This window comes from Enhydra lutris, unplaced genomic scaffold (genome assembly GCF_002288905.1).
Source record: "Enhydra lutris kenyoni isolate GAN:26980312 unplaced genomic scaffold, ASM228890v2 scaffoldscaffold17, whole genome shotgun sequence".
In the NCBI taxonomy this organism is placed as follows: domain Eukaryota; kingdom Metazoa; phylum Chordata; class Mammalia; order Carnivora; family Mustelidae; genus Enhydra; species Enhydra lutris.
Window position 1 is genome coordinate 39,424,659 of NW_019154101.1, and position 14,202 is coordinate 39,438,860.

Genomic DNA, 14,202 nt, shown 5'->3' on the forward strand with positions numbered 1-14,202 from the left:
AGGCTGGCTGCTATGCTTTGTCTTCACAGGAGAGCTACCGATTCATAGAGCAGTCTCTAACAATTTTGAAAGCTGTTGGAAATGTGATTGCTAGTTTCAAAGATAAGGGTAAACTCTCTGTGGCTATGAAGGATTTACAAGCGGCTCACTACCCTGTACCCCTCCACAATAAAGAACTAACTACACAGCACTGCAGGGTAAGCACATCCAAGTTATGATGTTTCTAGAAGGATAGTTTCCATTTGACAAAAAAAAATATATCTTATAGTAGGTGATCTTCAAAATTTAGCCTTTAAAAAAGACTTACATACATTTCACAGAGAAAGAGAAAGAACTTGCAATAGTAAGTTTTTGAAAGAGGTGTCTAAGAAAAAGGTAGGGAAATAGTTTCTTCTTTTATTTTCCATAGAGAGAATTAAGCCTTTCTTTTGTAATTTGTATTTGCCCTTATAGTATCTTGTTTTCTATCTGGCAACTCTACCTGGGACATAGTTCACCCCTAATTGAGAACTGTTCACATACAGCATGAATAATCTGCAAGAAATACCTGCCATGATTTACTCTTCAACCAATCTGATTTCCCCCCTTAAGTGAATTCTGTTATCAATCCACTCTTCAAGGTGATGGTTCTAGATGGCTTAAGGTGGTATTCCCAAACCTTAAAAATAAGCAAATAATTAAATCATCATAGGACTAGAAAGTTGTGGTCTCCATTGCTACATCTGGCCCTGAAGCCATAGTTGGTATTCAAACATCACTCTCCTCTACCAACCATTCTAGAGTTCCCCTTTCTTCCATCCAAAGCTTCAGCTGTTCTTGTTGCCTGGTGGGTGACCTAGACTTTTAATCCTGATGAGCCCAAGACCTTGATTGCCTTACTCTTTTCAGGCTGTGATTAATCATTTACTGCGGAAGCACCAAGAAGTGTCCCAGTGAATTCAAACATAATTCTTCTTGTCCCCATTATGGAGTAGAAACCCTAGTACTTCATGACAGTCAGGGTAAATTCTCCCCACACAACATTGTATTTTTTCCTTTTCTCCTATTCACATACCAGAATGAGAAGCTCAAAGCAACCAGGCCTATATCATAACTTAGGTTTATTGTAAATCATAACACAATGCCTGATGGAAACATCCGTTGCCTCCCATCCCCAGGAATTGGGTCCTCCAATTTAGCAAACTGCCTGTTGGGACAGAGAATACTAATTATTGCAAATGGACCACTGGAAATAATGGTGAGAGAGGTCAATCTTACTTCTAATTTTTGAATCCCTGTGTGTCTTAGCTTTTACAGATACAGCACTGCATGTTGGTTTTTGGTTCTATTCATGTATACCATGCCCTGGAAGATATCATGTCAGTTCTACAAGATGTCATCCCTAGGATGGCCTCTTAGCTGAGACTTTTATATGCCATTTCAATTTACCAGGAATTTTGTCAGTTCCTTCTGTAGTATATATTAGGCCCATTGAGTTCGAGACATTCTCCAGTGGTTAAATCTTCTCTGTATAATATGACCTTGCTCCAAGGGGATGTTAGGTTGGATCTAATGTTTTTAAATCAGACTTTCCATAACCCCTTGGACAATGATACTGGCAGAGGCACCAAAGAAAGAGAAAGCAAACTCATATTTGAGGTAAGTGTCAATGCTAGGAAGGACAAATGGAGACAGGAAGTATTATGTCTGAATTTGCTGGGACATTTCTTGGTGCTTCTGTACCCCCTTGATAGAAGCACACTGAAATAAATTTGCCACCACACAGCTGACTGGAATCCCCGGAGGATGATATTGTATTAAAGTTCCTGCTACTGACAGATTGCTAAGCCTGGGTAAAAGAGAGCCCAAACTATTGGAACCATTCGCAGTTCTTGTCCCTGCCACCCAGATTACTTGTGCATGAATCTGCTGTCGCTAGGCCAGATCTAATATGTAAAGACCTTTGTGCATGCTTCATTTACACAAAAGGGAGCTATTTTGGTAATGAAATATTTTAAATTTTTGAATACTTTTACATTTTTATATTACAAAGTTATGTGACTTTTTTTTAGAGCCACATCCCATAAATCAATAAATTTCAAATTTTGTCTACCATAAACAATTCCAGATGGGTCATGTAAGTATACCACAGATAAGGACTCTCTCACTAGTGAATAATACTAGTGTGTTTTCTGGGAGGTCTTTCATTAGCATGTTTATAACACAATTGGACAAGGTGATCTTTCTTTGTTTCCCACGGTGCTCAAATCTCCTAGAGATCTTTCTTTTGCTTTGGATTCTGCTCAAACCTGATGGCCTTCTAAGTCATTTAGTAAATGATTGGAATAATATTCCCCAAAGCAGAATATTTTATCAGCAATTCCAGAGAAGACTATGAAGGACTGGCCTCTTTCTTAATTGTAGTATCTTATCCTTTACCTTAGAAGAGATGTCCCAGCATGCCTAATCCTCTAGACCCCTGAAATCACTGATATGGTGAATCCATGAATCTGTGAGAAGATTATTCCCTACTCTCTAACATGCATGTGTCTTAATCAGGTTGTCAGAGTAATGGCCCCTTCCTGCCCTCAGGTCTGAGTTCACTGCTGTCAACATTCACACAGAACCCAGAGTGATATCCTGTAGAACACCAACATGATCAAGGACACTGAACACTTAAGTGTAAGAGAGTAGGAGGATTAATATAACCAGTTATTTTTCTTATTTTTATCTTAGACGCTGAAATACTTAGAGCATTTTGTTAACATGGCACAAAAAACAAATCTAACTCATTTAAGTCATAACAAGGAGTTAGATGTGCTAATTTATTATAAGGATATAGGGAGGTCTTGGCTCCCAAGGATAGGAAGGACTCAGTGGAGAACTTCAAAGAAGGAATAGATAGCCCTTGGAACATGTCTTCTTCATTTTGTTTTTCTCCTTGTAAACATGTTGTCTCTACTCCTAAATTCATATCATGGAAAAACTGACTCCTGACTTGTATCACTTTCCCATATGAGGCCAGTTTAAAATGTCTTGATCCTGATTTCAAACTATTCAACCAAAGTAACAATGATTTGCTCAGCGTGGGTTAGGTGGTTTCTTGCAGGCTTATCCGCCATTGTCAGTTGATGGGGCAGTTACAAATATAGATTATGAGATTAAGTCCCTGTCTCTAAACATATGGAGAGGGATGAGAAGTAGTCAGAAAATGTGGACTAAGCAGGAAGTACAATAATCATATGTCTTTGAAGAGCACTGTACTTCACCAATTCTAAGAGGCACATTTCTTTTCACACTTTAACATGAGAAGGAAATCAGTGTGTCTTGTAATTGGTGGTTCCTTATAGTCATTGCTGGCCAGGTAGCCTTCAGAATTCTCTGCACACACATGGACATGTTCATAAGGGTTCATACTGTTACTGCTTCAAAAGAAATATGTGTATTGTTTGACAAAGGCCTAATCCTTCTGGGAAGAGAATTAAATGACATTAGAGAGCCTCTGAAAGAAACAAGATAGCAGAAGGATTTTCCCTATACCAGACTGATACCCCTCCCCACCTCCGGGGCCCAGGGAAAAGAGAGAGAAGGAGAAGAGAACGTGGCTAAAAGTCATCACAGATGGTGTCCCAGGCAACTTACATAATCCACCAAGCACATTACTCCCTGTGGACAAATAAGTAGCTAAAAGTAATCCAGCAGCAAGGTGCTGGGCCTTGGTTGGCATTCTCAGTGGAAAGACTGGGTAAATGGAATCTCAGAATTTAAAGACAAAAACTATGAAAATAAAATTGGAAGAAGGAATATGTGTTCTGGTTATGGTCTAAAAACCTTCCATGGGTCTTCTTTGGTAGGATCAGGAGGGAGTCAGCACCAGCACTTACTGACGGGGGTCGGTGGTTTGAGTGAAACCCCAGGGACAAAAGTAGAATGCACTTTAGCCAATGGTGCTTCAAAGCTTGACAATATAAAGGACAAAATTATATAGGAAAACACACATAATAAATATCTTCAAAAAGTGACTTGCAAGAGTAAGAGTTTGAATATGAATGTTTTCAGAATTCTTAACCCAAACTTAGGCAGCTTATTTTATTTTTTCATGTGTGTTCAGTGTGATGAATGATGGAAAATCTCTGTCTAAACAAATCTAAAAGAGCTTTTTCAGTAGGAAGCAAGTATTCATAGATGAAAATAAGAAAGAAATAAAAAATCCAAACAGCATATTTTCTATTTTGGTAGCACATGAAACAATAGTGTGTCTTACAGTGGATGACATTTTAAAACAAATGAAATATAATATTCAATTTGCTTAATTAAGGACACGGGCCATATTTTTCATCTTACACTATATCTCTTTAAACAGTTATATTCTGATTGAGGGTACATTATAAACGTCATAGTGATTAAATTTTATTAAACTAGAAATGGTAAGGTGGTGAGTAATTTTGCTCTCTTCCTGGGTGAGTGAGACTTCAAAATCTTCTGTTATTGTGCATCTGAGAAATACGTATTTTTATTTTTAGAGTATTTAAAGTTCTTTAGAGCCTCTCTGGCCAGGTAATGCTATTTTCTTGGTTTAAAAAAATGTACTAACATATTTTCTCTTTTTCAGGTTTTTCATATTTCTTTATGGCGCTTAATGAAAAAAACTCAGCTAACAAAACCTCCTCCCAACTTTAAATTTGCATTTCGTGCTATGGTTTTGGATTTGGAGTTACTCGATTTCTCCTTAGAAGAGGTTTCTTTAGGTATTGAATAGCTTAGATACTTGTTTGACAAAGGGCTTTCTAGGCTTATAGAAGAGAAATAATTTGTAAAAAGCACAAAGTTTTTGTGGAGTAGGTAGACTAGAGACGTGGAGAATTCAAGCTGTGCTCTGGGAAGCCTAGAGTCTCCAAGGATCTGTCATGTGTCCCCAACTTCCATATTTCCAGGGAAGTCCAGAATTTCCCTGTTCTATTTGTTTCTGCCCTGAAAGACTATGAATGTCGCTAACATTTATGGTATGATTTGAGGAATTCTGGGAAGATCTTCAGATCCAAGTAACTCTCCTTTCCTGCTCTCCCTATGCTATAGTCATGCAATTTTAACATTTTCTTTCAATTTTGAGAGAAAACCCTCACTATTTTCACAGAAGAATTAATAGTAGCTCACTCATGGGTCAATATGTAGTGTTTCCCTTTTCCAGAGTGTTTACATTCTAAAAAAGGGCCACTTGCAGAGCACAATATTAATTATAAAGATAAATCTATCTTTTATTAATTATAAAGATAAATCTATCATTGTGGCACTTTATATGTCAGAGGACTTTAGCAGTTAAAGGCATTGGAAACTGGGGAAAGGATTAAATACTTTAACTTAACCTTCAGTCCAAATTTTTTTTTTCTCTTTCCAGCGGAATGGGTCCATGTTAAATACTCTCTACCAGTGAGTGATAAAGAATATTCTCCCGAGGAAGTAGCAGCAGCGATTAAAATTCAAGCCATGTGGAGAGGGACTTATGTCAGATTGCTTATGAGAGCTAGAACACCAGGTATCATGTTCCAGTTATTTATAAAATAAACTTGTGTATGTAAGAAGGAATATTTGTGTGCTAAGGAAAAACATTTTGGAGTTGTCTTACTTTACTATTGGGCTAATTCTTTGTAACTCTATAAATATTGAAATTCCAGGGCACCTGGGTGGCTCAGTGGGTTAAGCCTCTGCCTTCGGCTCAGGTCATGATCCCAGGGTTCTGGGATGGAGCCCCACGTTGGGGTCTCTGCTTGGCGGGTAGCCTGCTTCCGCCTCTCTCTCTGCCTGCCTCTCTGCCTACTTGTGATCTCTGTCTGTCAAATAAATAAATAAAATCTTAAAAAAAAAATTGAAATTCCTTGAGGTCAGAATGCATGTCAGCACCCTTACTCTCTAGCTCCCAGAATTGACCACAGTACCTGGCACAGAGAAAGCAAAAAGCAAATATGTGCTGGAAGAAAGAATGAAGGAGTCAGTGAAAGATCAGCTGTGTCTTCCCAGTCTGTTGTGAGTCTTAAAACACAGACAGCCCGTCTTTTCCTCCATGTATCTCCAATGCCTAGCAGAATGCTACAGCAGTTAGCTTCAGCTAGGTCATGTATATTTTTATATTTCTAGACCATTTTTCAAAGAAATAAATGAATGAATGGGTAAATGAATGAATGAGCTGAATGAAGGAAGCTTTCATATGTCCACGTAGTATATGTTTAGAGTACACAGAATGTGTTTGCAGTGTATTCTAGCTGTTAAATCAAATTATCAGTGTATTCTATTAAATTATTTAGGTATGTATAATGAACTTTTTGTGAAAAAGGTTATTTTATTTTAGCTTTTTATCAGCTTAAAATAAAACACTGCAGAGGCAAAATTATATTTAATCATTTTCATTCTGCAGTTTTTGTTTCATAAGAAAAGTCTTACCTCCAATAGAATTCTTTCTGAGGGTTTTATTTACTTGAGAGGAGAGAGAGAGAGAGAGAGAGAGAGAGAGAGCGCTTGCAAATGCACAAGTCAGGGGAAAGGGAGAGGGAGGAGCAGACAATCCCCTGAGCAGGGAGCCCAACTCTGGGCTCCATCTGGGGACTCTGAGATCATGACCTGAGCTGAAGGCAGACATTTAACTGACTGAGACACCCAGATGCACCATCCAGTAGAATTCTTTGAATGTACTGAAACATTTTGTTGTAAAGTGTCTTTATTTGAAGTATTTAATGGGAATAATCAAAATGTCCATCTCAGCAGGGAAAACTACAGATACACAAATGTAAAGTTAATTAACTATATTGTATAATTGTGTGTGAGAAAAATGTTACTGTTGCTTGATTTTGCTATTATTCTATTAGAAAAAGTAAAGATAGATTTATCATATTAAATATATAGTAAAATATATCTTTTGTCCACATATGCTGTAAAAATTATATTTAAACAATGACTTTCTTTCTCTTTTGAGACATAAAAACTTGAACAACTTAATAATGTTTTAATAATTAATAATATATGCATTTCTTTCACTTAAGGCTTATGTATTGTGTGCACAGCACTGTTCTAAATTCTGACTCTGTTGAAGTCAGGTAAACTGACAGTTTCTGCTTTGATGAATCTTGTGTTCTAGTGGTGATAGACATACAATAGACAAGTAAATATATTAAGATATCAATTTCAGATGCTAGTAAGTGTTATGAAGAAATTACAATAGGATAATTTGGGGAAAAGTCAGTTTCTGACATGTTAAATTTGAGCCAGCTAGTATGTATTTGCATTTTTCTTACCGTTTTCATTTACTCTGGAACAAATGCGGATTATGGGATTGAGCTTTAGGTGGGATCCCATTAGCCATTGTTTTTTAGAAAAATTGGATGAATTTTTTTTTCTGTCGTTAAAAACTTTCATAAGGAACTTTTGGTGACAAAAGATCTCCTCATGTAAACTCTTTGATGAGACTCTTCAATTAGATCAAGGAACACTGTGATTTTTAAACTGAAGATGAAGGGAAACAGCACAAATTGATGAGCAGAGCTGTTGACTGGAAGTTTATAACTTTATATTTTAGCAAAATTTTGCTGCTAATAAAGCCTGTGGCTTTGGATACCACCTTGTAAATTTCAGCTTCTTTATCTGTAAAAGGAGAGCTTTGAACAAGATGATCTTTCAGGCATCTTGCAGTTTTTATGTTGCTATTTTTAATTACTATTTTTAGATACAATAGAAAATGCCAGTGTTGCAGATACTCTTCAAAAAGTTTGGAGTATATTGGAACCGAATATAGAACAGTATGCAGTTTCTCTCTTAAGGTAAAGCAGTATAATGAAGTTTCTTATTATAGTATCTTGGTATCCTTCAAGTTCCTGTTCAAGTGCTAACATGTTCATTGAGTGTTCCTAATCACCACAGTGAGAAACCACTTCTTCCGAACTTCCACAATATTTTATCTGAAGCATTCCTATGGTACTTGTTGCTTTTGATTTATTGTAATTATACTTAACTAAGGTTCTAAACAGAAAACCTCTGAGAAGCAGAGCAAAGTTGCCTGAAGTCTTATGGTACTGATGTGACCACAGTCAGAGTTGAGGACCTACTAGGGGAGGGGACTCCAGCAAATAATTAAACTTGTCAGTTGAGGGGCGCCTGGGTGGTTCAGTGGGTTAAAGCCTCTGCCTTCGGCTCAGGTCATGATCCCAGGGTCCTGGGATCCAGCCCTGCATCGGGCTCTCTGCTCAGCAGGGAGCCTGCTTCCTCCACTCTCTCTCTCTGCCTGCCTCTCTGTCTACTTATGATCTCTGTCTGTCAAATAAATAAATAAAAAATTGTCAGTTGAAATCTCTGAACAGTAACAATCTAGAAACGGGTAAACTGGAAGTAGACTGAGCCTCAGCAAAACTGTACTGTAGCCACAAACCATATCTGAGCAACAGGATAACTTGAACAAAACTAAGATATTATAAATTATAAATTACTTATATATATATGTGTATATCTATCTATCTATCTATCTATATGCACATACAGACATATATAAAAGAAGCAAAGCCTCTGGTGATGTTGGAGTTAGCAAGCAAAATCTCAAAACCTGATTGTATTGGTAATGCCAAAGAAAATAAAGAGTAAGAAGAATTGGATCAAAATTTTAGATGAATAAAGCAGAGTCAAATGGAAATTACATAAATGATGATTTTAACAACTATATTAAAGATTTACTTGTAGATTTAACAGCAGATTAGTCAGAACAGAAGAAGATTGGTGAACTTGGAGATAGGTCAATAGAAAAGTATCCAAACTGAAACCTAGGAGAAAATGAATGGGAAGTAAGAAAGGAGCATAAGGGACATATGGAATATGCTCAAAAAGTCCAAATATCATCACTATAGCTCTGGACTATAAAAAGATAATAACTGAGAACTTTCCAAAACTGGTAAAACGTATCAACTCATGTTCTCAGGAGACTGCAAGCCAACTCCATGCAGAAAGGTTACAAAGAAAAGTATTCCTCGACTCACTGCAGTCAAACTACTGAAAAAAAAAAAAAAAAAAAAGACCAAAAGAAAAACCTTCAAATCAGCCAGAAAAATAATGCATATTATCTTCAAAGGGGAATCAACAAATAGCTATATACAAAAGTAAATTCATGACCTAAAGCAATGAAAAAAGTAGATGTTAGGTATAAGTTTTTAAAGAGTTCTAAGGTTATAGCATTATGCAGAAATGGTAAAAGTAATAATTTAGATGAAATGCTAACAGAGGAGGAATGCATGATACCCTTTCTAGCAATATACTAATGAATTTAGGAAGAAATAAGATTAATCTCACAAATCTTCTAGAGAACAGAAAAAGAAGAAACACTAACCAATTCATAATCTTGATTTAAAAAATTCAACAAGGTCAGTAAAAAAATGAAATTGCAAACCAATCACCTTCTTCAAATTGCAAACCAATCACCCTTTGAATAGATGCAAAAAATATGTAATAAAACATTCAAAAATTAACATTAGAATTAAATAAAAAGGAAAATGCCTTATAATTCAATGGGCCTCTCATTCCCAGAGATATAATGTTGGTTTAAGGTTAGAAAATTTATCATTTTAAGTCAGTATAATAACAGAAAAGCAAAAATGATTTAATCCTCCAGATAGATTCAGTAAAAACATTTGATAGGATTTAACATTAATTCAAAATTATTTATTTTCTTTTGTTTTTAGAAAACTTGGAGTTTTAGAGAAGTCTTTCATTAATACGTTATTGGTATCTGGTATTTTCAAGACTTAACTACAAACATGATTAGTGGTGAAATTTTGAAAGCATTTTCCTGGGTTTAGAAATGAGACAAAAATGTCTGCCTGATAAGTTCCATTCACAATAACCCTGGAATAATTTTGAGACAAAGTGTCAATAAAACAAAATAAAAGTCATTAGGATTTGAAGGGAAAAATAAAACCACCACTGTTTACAGACAATATGAGTGTATAAGTAGAAAATATTTTAAAATATGCAGAAAAATTATTAGAGTTAATAAGAGAATTAAGAAAAGTTGCTGGAGACAAGGTCAATATAAAATAACAAGTGGATTTCTACTTATAAGCAACAGACAAATAAAAAATTATATATGAAAATATATCAAAATGTAAAATAACCTTAAAAATAATGAAAAAAATCATGATGAACCAAATATCAAAATTTTAAACATGGGGGAAATTGAAATCTATACAGACCTCTAATACAGAACAATTTTCTATGGCCATTATGGCTTCCATCCCAGCTAATTCCCATAGACGTTATACAAAAGACCCTAGATTGCTGGTGCTACTGAAGCTAGATCCAGTTCCTGGCCATGGAAGGAAAAGAACCTAGAGTCTCTCTCACATGACTTCCATCATGCTCTGAAATATGCCACAGCCTTCCAGGGGCAAACACGGAGAAATTTCACTCCATAATTCTTTTAACCAGTTGCACATAACACTCTCTTATGGGCCAGAAATCATGCAGAAGGAAAACTGACATTCTCCCCTCAATCATGGCCTTAGTTTTTTGTTTTAATCCTTTTTTACAAATCCATTCCTTACTTTAAACTCTATTCTACTATCAATTCCCACGACAATTCCAGACCTTGAGTGGACCTCACCCAGATTCATTGCTACTTTGCCTCTTCCTGTTTTCCTATCCTTGTAGTTTGAGCTTTGGTGCTGATTTCCCACCTCTAAACTGTAATTACTTTCTTGATCATGAATTAAGTTCCCCTTTGATTAAGAACTTCAGATAACTTTAAAGACCTTTGAGAGATATCTTTCATGGTTGACCTGCAATGGGCTCCCTGAACTGAGTGCCATCCACTATGAATTCCATAGCCTTTGATCAAGGACTCAATCCAGCCAACAACAGACTGTGATACTTGTGTTATTTTTGCCTACTTCTTTTTTTGTAAATAAAAACTTATTTTAAAAGTTGCCTTTGTCATTGGAACTTCATTTATTTTTACATTTCTAGACTAATGTTTAAAAGCAAGTGCAAGTCTATTGAATCTTATCCATGCTATCAAGATGAGGAAACTAAGATTGTTTTTGCTGACTATACTGTGACTTATGCAGACCAGCTACCAAATAGTTGGTTTATAGTATTCAGGTGAGGCTATCATAAATCCGTATCTGATGTCATCTTTAAATAGCATGCAATAGTCATATGTGTAGAGTTTTATTTATGGTAGTAGTGAAAATATGAATTTACAGATTTTCACAACTTAACACTTCTTCCCCATCTGTTATGCATAAATGAGATATTATAGGAATTTTATCCATATTTCTTTAAATAAAATATGAAGAATGTGAAACTTATTAGTATTTTTATGAGTATAATAAACAAAATAAATTGATGTGTTACCAGTATAGAAAGAAATTATTTAATTTTCAAGCAATATCATATTAGGTAAAAGTCATGAATTACTTATAAAATGGGATTTCTTAAAGGGCTTGCATTTATATTACAAAATAGTATACTAATAATTAAAAAAACAATGTGTATACCGTGTAGTTATTTGAAATTTTAGACTTTTCTCTTTCTTGCCGAAACCAAATTTCAAACTTTCTTTATGATTCACCTCAAGATGAAGTTCATTCTTTTTAATTACAGAGAAACATTTTTGGTTCCTCAAGATATGATTTTGGTTCCCAAAGTATATACTACACTTCCAGTCTGCATGCTCCACGTTGTTAATAATGACACAATGGAACAAGTGCCAAAGGTATTCCAAAGAGTGGTGCCTTATCATTATACCAAGAATAAGGTATGTGTAAAGTTTATTCTCCCCATATGTTAGATTGGCAGTGAGAAGCCAGCACCTTCGTAAGAGTCCAGGAGCAGGTAGAGCGGATGTGATTTTCAACCTATTTAACAGAGGAATAGGGTCCTGGTCTTCTTCTGTAGAAGTCCCATTTATCTGACAGCCCAAGGTACTTAATTTGAGTGCTAGAACATTCATCTCTCAGCTCTTTTTTTTCTTTCTCTGTGAAGAAAATATGACAAAAGGAAAGCATTGGAAATTCCTATTAAAATCATAAAATCATACAAATCCTTAAAATGGAAATGGAGGTGAAGGTGTACTGATTTAGTCCAATTCTTCAATCAAATTAGCTGGTTGTCTCAGTTTCCCACTGGGTTTTTATTCCATCCCTAAATATTTCAGAAGATTGTGCTTACATGGGCACTGGTCACCCACTACCCCCAGTCTTTTCTAGGGCTACACAGATTCCTTAAAAAACACTTGGTGCATTATTCCTGAAGCATGATAGACCTTGATTTCTGATGATCCCTCTCAAATCATGTTGCCTTTATATTTGTATCTCAAATTTGTGTTTTTGATTATTTCCTCTAAGAGGGGAAGCATAACAAAAGGGTGTATACACCCACACTGGAAACTGGGAGATTTGTTTTGGCTCTGATTTCACTCTTTCATTCTTTACCTATATGGCTTTGAATCTTTTCATTTTTCTCTTTGAGCTATGGTTGTAATTGATTTTCAAAGTTCATTTCAGCCCATGATTCTGTGTATTACTTTGCACACATTAAGACATACTTATCTAATAAATACTGGTTTATAGGAATGAATGATAAATTTTTAAAAACATTAACTCCACAAAAAACCCAATTGCTCTTTTGAGTTGCTTAAGAGGTTTTTTAAAATTGAAATTTAAAATTTTTTTAAGGCTTAGAGGGGTTTTGGGACACCTGGATGACTCAGTCAGTTAAGCCTCTGCTTTTGGCTTAGGGTCATGGGAGCCAGCCCCACGTTGAGCTTCCTGCTCTGTAGAAAGCCTGCTTCTCCCTCTCCCTCTGCCTGCTGCTCCCTCTGTTTGTGCTATCTCTCTCTCAAATAAAGAAAATCTTCTTAAAAAAAAAAAAAAAGCCTTCGAAGAGTTTTAAGACTTCATTGCAACTCTTAGTAGCAATAAATGAGAGCAGTTTTAGCTTCGCAGCAAAACTGGGAGGAAAATACAGAGATTTCCCATATACACCCTGCTCCCACATGTGCACAGCCTCTACCGTTATTGACAAGCCCCACCAGAGTGGCACACTTATTATGTTGATCATCCTACCTTGAAACATTATAATCCCCCAAAGTCCATAGTTTATATTATGGTTCACTGTTGGTGGTGTACATGCTATGGGTTTGGATGGATGTAAAATGACATGTGTCTGTTATCATGGTATCATAAAGAGTGTTTTTATAGTCCTAAAAAATCCTCTGTGGACTCTTAATCTCACAAAACAAACTGAGGGTTGCCGGAGGGGAGGGAGCTAGGGAGAGGGTGGTTGGGTTATGGACATTGGGAAAGGTATGTGCTATGGTGAGTGCTGTGAAGTGTGTAAACTTGGTGATTCACAGACCTGTACCCCTGGGGCTAATCATACATTATATGTTAATAAAAAATTAAAAAGAAAAAAGAAATGTGCTTATAAGAGTAAAAAAAAAAAAATCCTCTGTGATCCACCTATGTATTCCTCCTCCCCCTCCCCCTGACCTTTTGTGTGTCTCCATAGTTTTGTCTTTTCCAGAATGTGGTAAAGTTGGAATCATATAGTGTGTAATCTTTTCAGATTGGTTTCTTTCACTAAAAAACATACATTTAAGATTTTTCCATGTCTATTTGTGGCTTAATAGCTCATTTCTTTTTAATAATAATATTCCACTGCTGCTTGTATCAAAGTTCATCTGCCTATTCACCTACCGAAGGACATCTTGGTTGCTTCCAAGTCATGGTAATTATGAACAAAGCACCTACAAATGTCTGTGTGCAAGTTTTTGTGCGGACATAAATTTTTGACATAAATACCAAGGAGCACTGTTGCTGGACTGTATAATAAGAATATGTGTAGTTTTGTAAGAAACCACCAAACTGTCCTTCAAAGTGTCTGTACCATTTTTCATTCCAACCAGCAGTGAATGAGAGTTCCTGATGCTCTGTATCCTCATTAGCATTCGGTATTTCCAGTGTTACAGATTGGGGCTATTCTAATAGGAATGTAGTTGTATCTCATGGTGGTTTGAGTTTCTCTGATAATATACAATATGAAACATCTTTTTGTCTGCCTATTTGCTGTCTGTATATCTTTTCTGGTGAGAAGTCTGTTAAAAGTTTTAACTAGGTTTTTTGTTTTCTTATTGTTGAGTTTTAGGAGTTTTTGCATATTTTGGGTAACAGTCCTTTATTATATGTGTCTTTTGCA

General features: G+C 35.8%; 1 protein-coding gene across 1 annotated transcript in view; it reads left to right on the forward strand.

Moving 5' to 3' along the window:
- LOC111147682 (androglobin) overlaps positions 1 to 14,202 on the forward strand; it is a 164,093-nt gene that overhangs the window by 94,163 nt on the left and 55,728 nt on the right. Inside the window, exons 20-25 of the mRNA XM_022503902.1 lie at positions 30 to 197; positions 4,592 to 4,727; positions 5,375 to 5,512; positions 7,691 to 7,784; positions 10,969 to 11,103; positions 11,608 to 11,761. Coding sequence (XP_022359610.1) covers positions 30 to 197; positions 4,592 to 4,727; positions 5,375 to 5,512; positions 7,691 to 7,784; positions 10,969 to 11,103; positions 11,608 to 11,761 — 825 coding nt within the window. The remainder of the gene's footprint in view (positions 1 to 29; positions 198 to 4,591; positions 4,728 to 5,374; positions 5,513 to 7,690; positions 7,785 to 10,968; positions 11,104 to 11,607; positions 11,762 to 14,202) is intronic.